The 17966-nt window shown below is 39.6% G+C and overlaps 1 protein-coding gene across 1 annotated transcript; it reads left to right on the forward strand.

Annotated features, from left to right (window-relative positions):
• Nucleotides 1-7008: 7008 nt before the first annotated feature.
• ZCCHC10 (zinc finger CCHC-type containing 10) lies at nt 7009-17230 on the forward strand. The gene is given in 6 exon segments (XM_054567985.1): nt 7009-7049; nt 9662-9727; nt 9729-9752; nt 12162-12323; nt 15235-15276; nt 15917-17230. Coding segments are annotated over 6 exon segments (612 nt in total). The 3' UTR covers nt 16194-17230.
• The last annotated feature ends 736 nt before the right edge of the window (nt 17231-17966 follow it).

The raw sequence follows: 17966 nt of genomic DNA on the forward strand, positions 1-17966 counted from the left end.
GTATTGGGTAGAGCTGCTTTGACTCTGTGTCTTGGCTGTGTGGCCTAATATAGTAGGTGCTCTTTAGGATCCAGTGGCACAGCCTCCCCTCTCACTCAAGCTGGGTACTCAGGATGTGTCCTTCATGTGGGCTGAGTACACCCTCTTTTTACAGTAGAGTCTTGGTTTCTGTTAGCAGATCAATGGGAGAGATTTGCCCAGGCCAGTCAGCTGCAAGGACTGACTGTGACCACTCACCACCAACCTCCACCCTCTGTGGAGGATCAGCTGTGCAGGGCAGGCTGGTGGTGTTCCAATGTGGTCTGTAGCTGTCCACTGGGTACTCTGGTAACGGAGTGTCCTAGGTGGTGCAGGACAAGGTCAACCCCCACATGCATTTTGCCCAGGATACCCTGCCTGAGCTATAAAGCAACCTGAGATGGCTTCTACTTGTGCTGGGCTTAAAGATTCCCAGGTGAAGCCAAGCTGTGAATCTAAGCTGGTTGTTGCTAGTGTGGGGCCTGGGGCTTACTGAGGCCAGTTGTTGCTTGTTTGATAGGATTTAGGAAGTTGTGAAGCAGGAGCCAAGACCAGCCATTCATATGGAAAATCAGCGTGGGTGGGACAGAGCCTCTGGGGACCTCTAAGGCAGGTCAAACAGTGTTAGCCCACTGATGGAGTCTCAGATATGGCACCAGCTTACCAGTTCTGTGGGAGGAGAGTTTAGCAAAGAGACAATGGCCTCTGCTCACCTTGATGCCAGAAACTTCAGTTTCTCGCAGTATGCCATCGGTGCCTTTCAGGCTGCTACGACACTGCGGGAGCTCAGAGGGAGTGAGTCTGAGTAGGTGAGTCCATGCGTGGGTTCTTTAAAGGGAACTGCTTGGTGCTCTAGCAGTTTCTTACACCGACACAATCCCTGTGGGTTTTTGCAGCCAAAAGTTGTGGGGACTTATCTTCCAAGCATAGGAACCCTAGGCTGAGGGGGCCTGATGTGGGGCTGGGACTCCTCGCTCCCAAGACATCACTCCCAAATTTTTATCCACCACACATTGGTGTGGGACCAGACCATTCCACTTCTGCGCCCCTCCTACCAGTCTGGATGGATGGATGTGGTTTCTTTAATTCCATCATTGTCAGAATTCCATTCAACTCAATTTCATAGTTGTCAGACTTCCATTCAACTTGACTTCTGACGGTTCTGAGTGATGGTCCTTCCATTATTTAGTTGTAATTTTGATGTGGTTGTGCAAAGAGGCGAGCCATGTCTGCCTACGCCGCCATCTTGCCATTTCAGCTGATTTCCTTTGCACTTGTTATATGGCCTTTCTAAATGTTTGGCCACTTGTAGGGCTTTGCAAAAAGACTATGTGACCTTTACCATTGTATCTAAATGTGACAAATTTACACGGAAAGATCTTAAAGAACAGTCCCATTATAGGACATAATGTACATCTTTTGTTTTTTCTGCTCACCATTCATTCCTTGAGGTATTCCTCAAATCTTCCTCATTCTGATGTGCTACTGATTGTGAGATACCAAGATCCTTATAGCTGTCATCAGCACCCAAAGAAGTTGTCACTTTCCCCTGACTAGAGGGGTGGGCACATCTTGAGAAGTCAGGTATATTCTTACCAGGGAACTTGACCGTTGAGGGGAGGCACAGGGGTATTGCAGGGGCTTGGGCCTGATCACCTGCTGGCAGAAGCCAGAAGACATAGCACACAGGCTCTCAGTACTAAGATGTGGACTTTTCTGGTTCAAGACCTTCTCAAGGCTGAATGTACAATTTCTCCCTCTTGCCTATGAGCTACCCAACAAACTTCCAATCAATTCTTCATTTATTTAGCCAAAGTTTTGTTTTGTGTTTCTTGTGATTGAATCATAAATGATAAAAGGGAACTGGTTCTATAGTATCTCAAAATAAAAGAAACTGATTGGGGGAGGAGGGAGATGTATAGTGGAAAAAGCTGAAGGATGCAGGCCTTGAATAAATTATTTAACAAAGATGGCTGAGTCTCAGTAGAAACTTCTGGATGGGGCTTCAGTGGACTTAAAGAACTGGGTAAACTTGGCTCCAATATCCAGGATTCTCAGTCTCTTCGTTTGTAAAATAGAAATAAAGCCCACTTAAAAGGATTCTTTGGGCTTGATTGAACCATCTTAATCACAGAAGAGATTTACTGAAGGAAAGTTCTGATAACCCAAAGGATGAAAGGAGAGAACAATCGAGTCAACGCAGGTCTTTTTCTCTCTGTCTCTCTTGTCTGCTTCTCTCAGCTTGTCAACTTCCTCCTCTGCTATCGCAGTTCAGTTTAAATTACCAGACAAGGAATGAGCAAATCCTGGACACACAACCACACAGCTTTATGATTATTTTATGAAGCTATGTAATCGCAAAATATCGCACCAGAGCCCAACAACTCCTCAGGGCCCCAGTAGCTGTGTCTGAAGACTAGAGAACCTGACGCAGCTTTTGAGTATTTAGTTCATAAGCCCATTTAGAAGGTGGCAATAACTGGGGACAGCAGCTCGCTCCCTCTTCCAGGGAACTTCAGGCACCTCTCTCCCCGCAACGTTTGGAGGCGGTTGGAGAAGCCGTCCTTTTTTCATTCAGAGAACCAGTCTTATATCCACATAGGCCCAAATGCCCTTCCGCCAGTCCGCGTGTGTGGCCACGGCTCTTCACAAAACAGTGCGGTCTCCCTGTTTTGAACCTCTCCCTTATTTAGCCAACTTAGTCAAAGTTTTTTACCCTAGTAGAAGGAGAACGATTCTCATTGTTGTTGTTGTACACAAAGGCATGTGGAGGAAAAACCCGTGCTTGATTTTGCACTAGGGTGAAAAAAAATTTTTTTTTAACAGTAGCTACTAATTTTCAAAGAAAAAACTGATTCTAAATTCCAAGAAAAATGGGAGGATCATTTCTCTCTCCTCTTCTGATTCCGGTGGAAATGGCTTTCACTGAGCTCAGTGTCAGTGCCTTGCGAAAACATCTTCACTTGTGGGGCGGGACCAGCTCCATGACATATAGGGCCCAGTGCAAAATTAAAATGTGGGACCTCTCGTTGAAAAGATTCTAAGAATTTCAATGGCAATAGCAGAGCATTAAACCAAGTGTGGGACTTTACTAAGCACAGGGCCCTTTGTACTGCAGTGTGTCGGCCCGCAAAGTGCTCTGCTCTCTAACCACAGATGCTCATAAACAGGTCAGAATCAGGGCAGGAAACAAGCATCCTGACCAGAAGCAACCCAGTCCAGAGAGATGCAGCTCTCCCTCCAACAAGTGCCTTTTACATCCATCCCTCCATGAGTTCTTTGAGACATCTTACAGAGCTGGAAGACACTTGGGGGAAGTTTTCCTAGAATAAAGGAATAGTCTGCTGGAAAACTAGCAAAGTGTTCATTCTTGCCAGATAAAAATTACGTTCAGCTTTCACAAGAGTTTTTCATTTTTTTTCAGCCTCTGACCATTAAAGTTTACAGAACAGCATCTGAATCTTAGCCAGGGCCCCAGTGGATAAACCTGAGGGTCCCTAAAGCCCAAGGGCCTTACTTACGTTAGTTTGGTCCTGCCACTAACAATCAAGTTACTATTGTACTGTATGTGTGTATGTGTGTGTCCCCTGTGCTGAACCCTCCCAAAGCTTTTAAATTTTTCTTTTTTTTTAAATTGATTCTAGAGAGAGGGGAAGGGAGGGAGAAAGAGAGAGAGAGAGAAACATGGATATGAGAGAGAGAGACCAATTGTTTGCTTCTTGCACATGCCCTGAGTGGGGACCAAACTCGAAACCTAGGCATGTGCCCTCACTCGGAATTGAACCCACGACCTTTTGGTTTGCAGGATGATGCCCAACTGAGCTTATTCTTGTAGGCTTTCCAGGTGCACAACCAAATCATCACAAGAAAATCATAATTTGCTTCCTCCTTTTGATTTGTTATATCTCATTCTGTTCCTGCCTTTTCACATTGGCTATAATGCAGTTTCTCTTAAAATTAGATAACAGTCCCAGCTGCTGTGGCTCAATGGATTGAATGCTGGCCTGTGAACCAAAGGGTCACTGGTTTGATTCCCAGTCCAGGGTACAAGCCTGGGGTTGCAGGCCAGGTCCCCCTGTAGTGCGTGTGCGAGAGACAACCACACATAGATGTTTCTCTCCCTCTCTCCCTTCCCTTCTATTCTCTAAAAATAGATAAATAAAACCTTTTAAACAATAAAATAAAATTAGCTAACAAAAAAAATCTTAATATTGTTTTGTGAGAAACTTAAAAACTTGAAAATAAAGCTTGGCTAAGAAAGTAAATGCCTAGGAGCAACTTAAAAACTGAGGGGAGAAAAAGGACTAATCAGGAGGGACTTGCTTTACCAGGTATTAAATATCCTATAAGTATCCCATGGAAATTAATGTAATAACAAAAGTCCTAGCACAGATAGATCTTTGGAAGAAAATATAATGCCCAAACAAACTAAATTTATACATATATAGTATATGAGAGAGTGGCATTTCAAATCAATAAAGAAATGATAGATTATTTAGTAAATGGTGTTTCAAAAACTAAAAATTAGGATTAAGAATATAACCATAATTGTAATTAAATAATTACAATAAAATAAAATAAAATATTATAATAATCTTGGGACATAGAAGGCTATTCTAAGCATGAGCCAAATCTAGGAATGCATAAAGAAAAAGACTGTTAAAAATGCCTATAATACAATCTACTGTCTCTGTACAGGGTAAATGATCACACAGTTAAAAGACAACAGACAAAATAAGACAATATTTGTAAAATATAAATTAAAGGGTTTATATGTAAAATATTAAAAGTTTTACAAGTCAATATTAAAAAGATAAAAATCCAATAGAAAAATAGGTGAAGAATTTGAACAGACAATTCATGAAGGATAGTCCTCAATGATAATATGAAAGGTATTTAACCTCATCAATAATGTATCATACTGGTTTATTCAATAGGCAAAAGTTAAAGTTTGACCATTCTCAGGTCTTGTGAGAAAGCAGTTCTGGGTACAACCTATTCAAAGGACAATAGGTAATATCTTTCAAAATTACAAGTGCTCATATCCTTTCACCCAGCAATTCTATTTCTACGAAGTCATCTTACAGAGACACAGTGAATGCTTAAAAATCTGTTCATTCCATCTTCGTAGTAAATGATCTAATTGTTCAGCAATAGGATCCTGGTTGGATAAACTGTGGAATAACCATGTAATCCACATAACATAGTACATAAAAAGAATGAATTAGATCTGCATGGGCTGATATGGAAAAAGATGTCCCGGGGTGCACTGAGGAAAAAACAAATAAGCTGAAGAACAGAATAGATAGTAATGTTCCATTTTTTTTAGAACAAGATGTGCTCAAAGGTCACATGACATCACCTTCTGGATCTACCAATGCTAAATCACTTTATAGCCCCTTACACTCAATACTTTCCTTTTTTTAAAAGATTTTATTTATTTATTTTTAGAGAGAGGGGAAGGGAGGGAAAAAGAGAGGGAGAGAAACATCTATGTGTGAGAGATAGTGATTGGTTATCTGGCTGGCAATCCAGGCATATACCCTGACTGGGAATCAAACCAGCAACCTTTCAGTTTACAGGACAGCACTCAATCCAGAGCCACACCAGCCAGGGCTATAATACTTTTCTTTAGAGTATTTATGCTCATTGGACATTGCCTCTCTTTATTATCTGAAGGAAGCTCCATGTGTACAAGAATTTTCATCGTTCAATGCTTTATCCTCAGTTCCTAAAACATTTTAAAGTGTGTTCGAAAGAAGTCCAGCTATTGTTAATACAACAAGAACGTTCTGAGCAACATTGATGTAACCTGGCAGCCAAGGAGGGTAGAATGGAATGCACACACGTGAAAAATGACGACTTCATTGTACTAGTCAGTGGGGGTAGTAGATGCCCTTGAGTGAGCATTCAAAATGTCTGAGCCAGTGGAGCAACCAATCTGCATCAAATTTTGCGTTAAGCTTGAACATTTTTGGCAGAAACTATTCAGGTGATTCAGAAGGCCACTAGGGGCAACTGGTGATTGGCAGCTTCATCACGATAACAAGCCGGCTGGTACATCAGGTCTCACGCAGTTTTTTGGCGAAATGTCAGATCACTCAGGTGACTCAGCCCCTCAACAGCCCAGATCTGGTGACAAGCAACTTCTGGCTTTTCCCAAAACTAAAGTCATCTTTGAAAGGAGAGAGATTCCAGACTGCCCATGAGATTCAGGAAAATACAACAGGGCAGCTGATGGGGATTGAGAGAACTGTGTGAGGTCCCAAGGTGCCTACTTTGAAGGGAACTGAGGCATCTTTGTCCTATGTATAATGTTTCTTATATCTTTTCCATAAATGTCTCTTTTTTATAGCACATGGCTGGATATCTTCTAGACAGATACACACACACACACACATATATGTTTCAAAGAATGTGGATTTAAAGTAATAAAATCTCTATAACCTGACATAAAATGTTAAATATCCTAAAATAATTATTTGTATAATCTTTTACCCATTGACAAAGACACTTTACTTATATAGTATCACTTGGTCCTTATATAATGTCCCTATGAAATACATAAAAATAGAAATAATTAACATTTTTACTTCATGATTTGCTCAAGTCAGTCTTTCAATTGCTGGTCTCTATCAAAAGTTGGTAGAAGCTGTGAATGCAAAGCCTATGTATAAGAAGGGACAACTATTTACTGGGGGGGAAAATGTGTGTATAAATGGACCCACACAGTTCGAACCTATGTTATTCAAGGCTCAACTGTACAAGTAAGTACTGATCCTTCAAATCCCCGTTCAGGACAGACCAGCCGCCTCACTCCTGTTCTGAAAACCTGAGATTCACACCTGAGTCACAACACCCTCCCCTAGCCCCCGAAGCCGCAGAGGCGGTACTAGCTCCGCCCACGCCTGCGTCCTCCGGGGTTCGAGTCCCCGCCCCAACCGAGGACTTTTCCCAAAACCCAGCGCGGCAGGCCTCAGCAGTGTTAAGATGGCGACTCCCATGCATCGGCTCATAGCCCGGAGACAAGCGTAAGTGAGGGCCCTATTGGGGTGGCAGGGCGGATTGGGGGCGGGGAGAAGCGCGTCAGCCGGTGCTGGAGCGGGCCCCGGATGCGGCGCTGGTGTCGGATCCTCAGTGGGGACCTGTAGAGGGTGGCCGTTTTTCTCATACGTTGCCTGCTCCCGGCTCGAGCCCCGGGCAATAAATTTGGTGTCCGCAGGCTAGCGATTTTGTAGAAGACGGCTGCCTGGGGTGCACAGGGCGGGACCTGGGGGTGGGGGGCCCAAAGAGAGCCTCGAGTTTGGTTTCCCGGAAGGGGATGCAGAAGAGTTGGTCGCTGAGTGCTTTGTGCCCCTCTGCCCACCCAGCCGTCCACCCAGCTAGTGGCCAAGTGGAAGCCCGAAGCCCTTCTCCCTACTCTTCGCGACTCCCTACTATCGCCGACATAAACCTTCAGCCTCCTATATACAGGCGGGAGCCTCGCTGGCTTTTCCTGCCCCTTCCTGTCGCCTGCCCTAGGAACAGCCTGACTACCACGCCGACTTTTCTCCCAAACTATTGTCTCACTTTCTGCCATTCATTCTCTTATATAAACATTAATTTATTCATTACCTGCCGTTCTGTACCAGAATTTGTGTATAAAGAAAAAAAGGGGTTTAAACAGACAAAACCCGCTTTTGGGGGAGCGTTCTAGTGGCGGGGAAAGTCGATAAGCTAAACATTTTAAATAAATACAGTTGGTGGTAAGAACTTTGAAGGAACTAAGAAGTGGTGGAAAGGGAGAAAAACCCCTGTTAGGTTGGTTGGACCAGACAGTTATTCCTGAAGAGGTGACGATTGAACACAGATTGAAAGTGTGAAAAAGGAGCGAGTCATGAGAGGACTTGGGGAAGGAGCATCCACACAGTGGGACAGGAACAAAGTTAAGGTTCTAGGAACTGAAAGACAGCCATTGCGGCGAATGAGTGAGTTGGCAGAAGAGATCTGCCGCAGACAGATAATGCAGGAGTCATCCAGGTACCACTTTCTTGTAAAGCCTTTTTTCTTCTACCAACCTGCGCGCCCAAACAATGTCTGCTTCTTTTTCATTGTCTCAGCATTTCATGCCATCCCCATTTGCACATCAATAATATATTACTTACATTCTGCTAACATATATATTTATAATTCTTTCAATATTTATTTATATATATTTTTATTCCAAGAGTCCTGTCTATTCTCTTCCCCCCTCCATCAGACTGTCTTGCATGCCAGTTGAGAAGAGACCCTTGAGCATGAGGGTTAAAGACTTAGAGAGTCAGAGCATGTGGTATGCTTGGTGGAGGGAGAAGGCTTTGAAGTCAGTCCTGAGATCAAGAATGCAGTGATAATAATCATAAGCATGCCAAATGACGTCACTAGGGTCCCGTCTCTAAGGCTCAGGTTTGTTCTTCAGGGCATTGGTTCCATACTTGTTTAGGATTAGTCCTTTGGAGTCAAGATGATTGCAGTATCTAGAGTCCTTTGTATCCTCTTAGCTTCAAGTTAATGGCATCTCCTTGGTCTCGATGGGGTTATGGGCCCAACCCTGAACCTAGTCTATGGGACTGTGAAGCTCTAATTGACTTAGATCTCATTCTCTTGACACTGCAATTGAGTGGATTTCTACAAAGCAGTGTTTAGCTAATTGGGGAGGTCAGAGGGGTAGGACTTTTAGCATATGAAGAATATTGCTGTTTCTTGTTTCAGAAGTATCAAAGTTATACAGGTGTTCTGTTTCTATAGAACACCTGTATTTGTACACATCTACAGGGAAGTAAAAGACAAATCTTCCCTTGAGAGCTTCTAGTCTTTGGGAGAAGAAAACATATGGTGCAATAAAAGCTGTCATGATATACTGACTGTAAGTCTGCAGACAGTCAAAGGAGGACCTTTAGAGGGTCGGGGGGGGGTCTGGGAGAATTTGGGGAATATTTTGGGGGGGAGCAGAAAAGAGGCCTTTGCTTTTAATTTTATATGTCAAACATTTACTTTTTTTTTTATAAAGAGCATATACTTCCATAATAAGTTTTAAACTCCTTTTTTAAGTTAGCCAAGAGAAGTGAGAAAGTACTGTTGTCTTTCTTCTAAAAAGTCCTTGGACTATCAGGGAAAAAGGAGGGGGGGCCTAAATCTGAACTCCCTCTGCAGCAGATCTTTCAGGGACTTCACTTTAAATCAGTGGAAATGAGATTAGCTTCACTTTTTAAATTACAATCACCTGTACTCATATTCACATAGGTAGATTATAGAATCTTGGCACTATTGAGGTTCTCTCTCCTACTGAACCTTTTGCTAGATTCCACTACAGCCTTCTCAGCATTCAGGGTAGTCATCTAACTCTGCTGGGAGACCTTCCATAAGGATGTACTCCCCTGCTGAAGTGGCCTGTTACATTTTTCAAACCTATCAAAAAGTTTATGCTGAGCTGAAAGGAAAATAGTATTTATGAAGCCAAACCCTGCCCCCTTCTAACTTCCCAGCTTAAGACCTAAACTGATTTCAGCTGGTTTTTTCACTTTGAATTGCCATCAGGTCAGACTTCCCATGTTGTGCTGCTATTGCTTTTTCTGGACTTGAATATCAGATTTACTTTTACCCTTGTTAAATTTCGTCTTGTTAGATTCAACACAGCGTTCCAGCCTGTCAAGACCTTTTGGATCCTGGTTCAGTCGTCCATTGTATTAGATATCCCAGCTTTGTGTCAACTGCAGGTTTGATAAATACGCACAACTGTGTCCTTTATGACAATGTTGAAAAAGACCAAACTGAGGACCGAACCCTGCAGGCCATCACTGGATACCTACCTGTATATAATTTACTTCAGCCTGTTAAGCAGGACTCTTTGCCTGTGATGTTCAACTGGTCTACCTAATTGCTCTGTTTTGTTCACAAGGATATTGTGGGAGAATTTCAGAGATGCCTTACTGAAAAATACAGTTCCCCAAAAGGCAGTATGGTATTAGTCTGTAATAATTTGATACCTAGTGAGCATGGCTTTTCTTTCCGAATCAATTTAATAAACCCAGCCATAATTTTGGCTGGAATGGATATTAAGTTCACTGGTCTAGTTTGTGGAATCTCGCCTTTTCCCCACTTCTCAAATCAAAGCAGCATTTGCCTACTTCCGGCCTTTCAACACCACTCCTGTGTGCCAGAGTTCCTCAGATTACCAGCAGCGACCCAGCAGCCTCACCTGGAAAATCTCTGGTATGCTGGAGGGCAATTACCTGCGCATGTGACTTAAAACGCATTCAGAATGGATAGGGGCTGTGTTACGTACTCCTCAAATATCATTGGACTTCAGTTTTACTCTTTTCATTCTATGTATAATTGTATCCGGGTTCAGACTGAAGCAAAATAAAATAGCCCTGCTTGTTCTCTTAGCCCATTAACATGATATTGGTGGCCTATTTGCCTAGCACGCCAAGTAGTAAACCTATCCCGTTTTTTGATTCTTTGTGCTTTAAATATAACTAAGACACAAAATGAAACAATTTCTGGTGTTCTTGGTATTTTTCAGTAGTCTCAGCTCACTTTGGCAGACTTTCAGATATTTCTCTTATAGGCCTTTATCAACCAGCAAACCAACCTGTGGAGATTTTTATGGGCATTACTTTGAATCTATAGTTTGGGGAGAAAGGACATTTTTACAATATTGAGTCTTCCAATCTATGAACAAGGTATATCCTTCTATTAGTTACCAAAATATCTAATTCCTCTCAATAATGTCTGTTTTCTGCATAAAGGACTTGTACATATTTCTATTTATTTCTAGGTATTTGGTATTTTTCAAGATATTATAAATACCACCTTTTAAACTTTCATTTTTAACTTTTTATTATATAGAAACAATTCATTTTTACATGTTGACCTTATGTCTGTCACAGTGTTGGGCAAACTGAATCCTGCCAACTGCCTGTTCTTGTGAGCTTACAAACTAAGAATGTTACCTACATATGTCTACTGGTATATGTGATCAATTTAATGATAGGGAACACTGACTTTGATCTTCCATCAAGTGAAATGTGATCCTCCGGAAAAGAATCCCATTCTTCTCATTAGTGAACCTTTTATTTGAAATATTTTTATTAACAAAATATTTCTGGAAAATTTTTTTCTCTCCTATTATGTGTCTACATAATATCCTCATTCTTGCCTCTTGGTCTGCAAAGACTAACATATTTACTACATGACGCATTACAGACAGTTTGCCGCCCCCAGTCCAAAGCCTTGCTAAACTTTCTTATGAGTTCAAATTATTTCATAAATTTTGTCTGTAGATTCTTTCAGAGTTGTCATGTACATAATGCATCATCAGTGAGGAATGACAATTTTATTTCATCCTTTCCCATTCTTTCCTCTATTTTTATTTTTATTCATTTGTTTTGCTTGCCGCATCTTAATTCAATTTCAGGAACTGAGATTTTTCTTAGTCTCCTAGATGTCTAGAAACCGGGCTGTGCTGGTACGGCCCAGTGGATTGAGCGCCGGCCTGCGAACCAGGGGGTCGCGGATCGGTTCCCAGTCAGGGCGAAGCCTGGGCTGCGGGCCAGGTTCCCAGTGGGGGACGCATGAGAGACAACCTGATGTTTCTCTCCCTTTCTTCCCCTCTGTCTAAAAATAAGGAAATAAAATCTTCAGACAAACAACGGGCTGCACTCAATGTATGGTTGGTTGGTTCCCCTTACGGGGAGAACCCCTCAGAGCCCTAAGTCTGGATACAAACCACAGGCCTGATCGCCTGGGCTGCCATCTCCTTCTACACCTTGGCTTGGCTATTCTTTACCGTCTTGTTAGTTCTCTGATGCCTCAGGCAGATGGTTTTCAATGTTTTGCCTGAGCCCAAGGATGGTGTTCTGAGTTACCTAGTCTGCTGTTACTACAGTGGAGCTGTGGAATAAGGATTTGAGCTCAGCTCTGTCTTAACCTCAAGGTTCGCGCTCTTGACCACTCCCTCTGCTGTCTTGCGATTGAGTCTAACAAGCAACTTAGAGTGTGAAGTGATGTTTGTTTCTATTTAAAAATAAACATCATTTTATACTTTTTGTTGTTGATGCATTTCAGGGCAGAAAATGTCAAGTCAAAATTTTAAGGCCTGTATTCTGGTTTTTGCTCTGTAGTGAAGCAAATAAGCAACACGTAAGGTGTCAGAAATGCTTGGAATTTGGACATTGGACTTACGAATGTACCGGAAAAAGAAAATACCTCCATAGGCCTTCAAGAACAGCGGAACTAAAGAAAGCTTTGAAAGAAAAAGAAAACAAATTGTTATTACAACAAAGGTAAGTTTACATGTGGTATCCAAAGGAATATTTTAATTTATATTTATAGAATTCATTAAGGGCCTAAAAAGTATTTATGTATTTAAGTGTCAGATCTGTCACATAAAGGTAAGTACTATTATTAATCCCCGTTTTACATATGAAGAAACTGAAGCATGGAGAGAGGCTTAGTAACTTGCTCACTGTCGCACAGCTATTAAGTGGAAAAGGTCAGTGTTAAGCCAGCCAGTCTCTCTTCTGACTGCGCGCTCTCAGTCATTTTGCTTTATTGCCTCAACTCCCAATGACACGACAGACAACAGTGTGCTACATGGTGGAACTTGTGAGCTGATATGAAAAGATAACCAAGATAAATATCTAAGATACTTATGTTAAGTATGTAGACCAAGTAGAGAAGAGTATATATAATACACTATCATTTCTGTTACAGAAGAAAAAGGGAATAATGGGATTTTTTTAAAATATAAATGACTGATAATAGTGGTTCCTTTCTAAAAGGAGGGCTGTGTACGGAAGAAAGTGGAAAATTATTATTTACCCTTTTATGTCCCTTGAATAAAGCTTTTAAAATTCCTGTGAAATAAGTAAGTCTATATGTTTTAGAGAAACTGAAATAGGAAGGGGTCAGGTCGACTCTGCGGGACAAGTCAGAAGCTGCGTCTTCAGGGCCGTCAGCTCTACAGTGGTGTGAACGCCTGCATTTCCAAGGCAGCGGCCGTCCCGGGTGTGGGCACGAGGCTCTCCAAGGGTTACGCAGGAATAAAAAAGCAGTCAGCTTCTAGATTATCAATATTCACATATACTTTTTCCAAAAATAAATGTGAGAACTTCCTTCCTGCTTCTCCTGTTCCACATTCCCAACACCCTGAATTTCACAAAAGAAAAGCGTACCTCTTATCTAGCTCTAATCTACCTTGGTGTATTGTCCTCGTGTAAAAAAACACCTAGAGATTTTTCACAATATTACTGGTATTTGTATTGAGAAAGTGAATGGCGCTAATTAAGGGGAATAAATTATTTTGTAAATTCTTTTCCCAGCAAAATTAAAATAAGACCTAATTGAGTTGTCAATTTATATAAGTATATTTTAATGACACATCATTATGTTACTTGTAGAATATAACATGGGAAGAGGTCAAAGAATTGGCTGGCATTGCTACAACAAAACTCTATATCTACCTATTTAGGTTAACAAAGTTTATCAGGATTAAATCTATAAAAATTAAATATAGAAATTGATGCTGAACCTTGTCATAGTCTAGCAGTAAGATTCATGCATATGTAAGCTGGAAAAAAAATCCGTCCATGTAATTAAGAGATATAATTTTAATAAATTACTTTATATGCAATAGTTATTAAAATTTATATTTTTACATTGTTTGAATGAGTTTTGTAGTAATAATGGTAATGGTAACTCAGTTCAGAATTTTTAAACCCTGTAAAGCCTTATGATCACAAGTAATTAAAAGATATAATTTCAAGTTATATCTATATTTTTATTACAGAGAATTTCCTAAGTGATCAGTAAAATTTTCAGGAATAAAGATATTTGGGATACGTTCTATGGGGAAAGCAGAATAAAAGTAGAAGTTCAAAAGGAAAAAAAGGGCAATGTAAAAGTACCAACTGTTAAAGATAAGCTTGTTCATGTGTTTTTTAGGTATCAAATTATTGTGACATTTACTTTTCATTGGATACAATTATCAAAGTCATATAACAATTTTCTTCTTAAAAGAGTGATATGTCCATATGCCAGTGATTTAACCCTTTACAAGTATTGAAACTTAGAATTAAAAAAAAATATGGGGGAAACATAGTTTTTCAAAATCCTTTCATTAGGAATGTAAGCAAAAAATTTTGGAAATAAAATAAAAGAGAAAATAAATAACTTCATCCCATCACTTACTTTTACTTGTGTTTTTCCAGTTGTATTACACAAGTATCTTGAGCTTAAAAATACATAGATTTACACGAATTTTAGATATGGCTCTGTTACATAAAGACTACTGATTTTTGGTTTAGTGATAAAACTATGGAAATGTGTGAATTTCAGTGACCATGGATTCTTGCAGCATGGTTTACTAAATGTACTTCTCCCACTTATTTTAATTCCAAAATGACAGTTCAGTAATTCCATTGTGTAAAACAACTTTACATACATATATATTTATATTTGAAGGCTCAAGAAATAAGGATAGAAGTCTTATCTAGGAAATACAAAGTTCAGAATATAGAAATATTAAATTTATAAGATAGCACTATAATAATCGAAGTAATTCTATAATTTGAAAACCTGATTTAGTATGCATGCTGTTTGGCAGGAATGTAACAGCAAGCCATTTGTATATTTCATTCAAAAATCACCAGACTTTGTTCTTTGCATATAATGTGAGGGAACACAGTCTTGAAGTATTAACTGTCACAGTCAATAACTGAACATTTGGGGGCTGTGCAGAAAAATGGTTAAGTTAAAGGCTGCTTGTCTTTTTATATGAAATGGCCATTTATAATATGACTCAGGAAACTCCAATTATAAATAATACCTGTTGTGCTATTATTTACTTGGTTTTGTTGTTCAGGACGTAGTTGATTTAGCCATATCAACCTAAGTTCCAAACTAAAAAAGACTCTGATTGGTCCATTCAATCATCTGAACTACTAACTTCCCTGGCTTCTCAGATGCAGTCGATATATAGCATGTCTTGCGTTGGTGTTGAGTTGGTTAGTTGACTCTTTGTACCACATGCAGCCCGCAACAGGAAACCTTCCATTTGGTTATAATAAGAAGTGCATGTTATAAAAGACAAAGCGTTTCTCCAATGTAAAATAGTTTCAGGGATAACAAGGTTTGGTCTGAGCTGTGCATAGTCACTGTATTAATAGGAGTTTCTTTCCCCCTCATGTTCAACAGCATTGGAGAAGCCAGTGTAGAAAGAAAGACCAAGAAGAAAAGGTATGTGTGGCTTCAAGAGTATCCTATAGTTAATATATAATACCAGTTGGAGGAATGGGAGGAGTGATTTTAAAACAGTAATTATAAAATTTGGACCTGAAGTTTCTTGTTTGCAATGTATGAGTAAAGATCATCCTATTTTCCATGTTCTTTTTACGTCTCAGAATTTAGTGCCTTTATGTCTCCTTTTTCTCCTACTTTTTCAGAGTCCTTCTACCTGGAAATAGTAAATTCCTACTAGCTTAGAATAGGAAATGTTATTAGACTGATAAGAAATTATTGAGCAGCTGTATCTGGTGTAAAGTAGTTAAGATTGTGAGACATTTACAACTCTTCATGAGGTTTAAGTAAACCCAATTGTTATACTGCAACTTTATTCTAATATTATTTGCTGTGGAGCATAATATATTAAGTACGCTTAACTTGGACTCCATCCAAGAGACCTGAATTGCTCAAGTAAAAGACCTTGCTAAGGGAGGGAAGCATGTATGGTTACAATAGCTAGGCAATCCCCAAAGCATCTAATCTAGGAACAACACGCTGGCAGAGCTTCACTACATACATGTGCAAATATTCCTATGAAATGCACATTCTGTGAAACATCAGCCTCCCGTGCATATATCTGTTGATTTTCTAACAGGTCTAAGAGTGTAACCAGCTCCAGTAGCAGCAGCAGCAGCAGCAGCAACAGCTCAGCCAGCGATTCTTCATCAGAGAGTGAAGAAACATCTACCTCATCCTCCTCCGAGGACAGCGACACTGATGAAAGCTCTTCTGGTTCGTCGTCTTCAGCCTCCTCCACAAGCTCATCCTCGTCGTCCGATTCCGACTCAGATTCCAGCTCTTCCAGCAGCAGCAGCACCAGCAGCGAGAGCAGCTCCGAGGAGGAACCACCGAAGAAGAAGAAAAAGAAATAGAATCACTCCACTCATCCTGGACTGAAGGACCGAAAACTTGCCTCTGAGTCTCAAAAGGGAATCTAGAATATGTTAAAGCCAAATAGGTTAAGTGGCCAAAATTTTGAGAGCTCAAAAGTTTCTAAATGTTTTACATTATAAGAGCATAAAAGTATTAATAATGGATTATATATATACTTTTTTATTTTAAGGGTGAATCTTGTTTTTCTTTTTTATCTTTAAAATATATCTCTAATACTTAATCAAAAGCTGAAATCCAGTAGATCTGTTTTTGTGATAAAGCTTATCTCTTCTCCCTGTGAAATAAATGCTATACTTTGTTATATGTTAGTGTTATGTATGAAACATATTTTTAGGATAATGCATCAGAATATATGGCAGTGAATTTCTAATGCTTGTGTCTGTGTGTTATTATGTCAGGTTTAATACATTGTTATTATAAGCTTAGGAGTTTTCCTACTGTTAATAAATGTGCTCTATTTTTATGTTTATGTTCAAAGGTTATTTAGACTTCTTGTCCTAAATGAAAAGTTCAAGGAATCTATTAATATATTTCTACCTTTTCGATGGTAAAAGTTCCAAGTTACTGTGTTGTATCATTCATTTTCTTCTGGTTCCTAGAGACACTTTTCTGAGGAGCATCATTCTAAAGGAACTTAAAAAGGAACAGAAACTCTGAAACACCTTAGGAATCTAATCTTGGTGCCTTTTGATAAATTCAGTGTCTCAGAAAACAGTCATTAAAAAGGCTAGCAAGTAAAGGTGATATAAATATCTTTGTGTGTTAATATGCTATAAAGGTACCATTCAAAGGGAAAAAGAAAGTTAGAGGAAGGAAGGTAATTTTTACAGAAAATTAAGATGATATTGGTTGCCTTTTATTAAATTTTTTTAAGCTTTCATGAAGATAGCCTTTTTTCATTTTTGCAATTACAGTAGGACAGTTTATGTGATAACTGGTCATATACAACAGTCTACTGCATAAATATGAGAGACTTGGATGAATCTGGTGTGTTAGCACAGCACATACACACTCGAAATCTACCGTGAAAGTTTAAAAAATATTACACTATATTTCTTAAAAGTAAATTACTCTGCTGTGATGAGATTATTTACTTTAACATCACATATTATTCTGTGATGTCTTTTAAACTTTTTAAAAATATATATCATTTGTAGAGAAATCTTGATTTGTGTTCCATATAGGTTTTTAAAACTATAAATGTTGTCTTTTTTATACTTTTATGAGAAAGTGGGAGAAAATTACTTTGGAAGAAAATGGGCTTCTATTTAAATGTTGAAATATATTTATGTTGTAAGTTTCAGGAGCCTGCAGTTACCTGTACGTTTTACAGAGCAATCTGCTTTCAGTGATTGTGAACGAACTCTCAAAACATCTTTCAAAGGCTCCATACAGAATGTAGCAATTGACAGGAAAATTTAATAAATTGGTAATTAAACCCAGTTTACAGTGTGGTCTCTTTGAGTGCAATTTCAGCTATTAAAGAACTTGGAAGAGAAAAAAATGTGTACATTGGTTACATCACTTGCAATGAAATAAGTTTGTGCTCACAGGCTTACACTTCTGTTATCCATTTGCTATTTTACTTAAGGCCAGTCTTTGGTAAACGTACTATTTTTCAACCACCACCATTTCAAAAGGAGTCGTTAGATGTCAGGGGAGATACTTGGAGACGATGCAAATTGTTGCTCCTGATAACCTAGTTTTAGTGGATGTTGACTGTCACAGTTATCTGGGGATAAGGGGGTTAA

Source organism: Pteronotus mesoamericanus, unplaced genomic scaffold (genome assembly GCF_021234165.1).
Source record: "Pteronotus mesoamericanus isolate MK-2021 breed Mesoamerican mustached bat unplaced genomic scaffold, CSHL_Meso_final contig_2, whole genome shotgun sequence".
In the NCBI taxonomy this organism is placed as follows: Eukaryota; Metazoa; Chordata; class Mammalia; order Chiroptera; family Mormoopidae; genus Pteronotus; species Pteronotus mesoamericanus.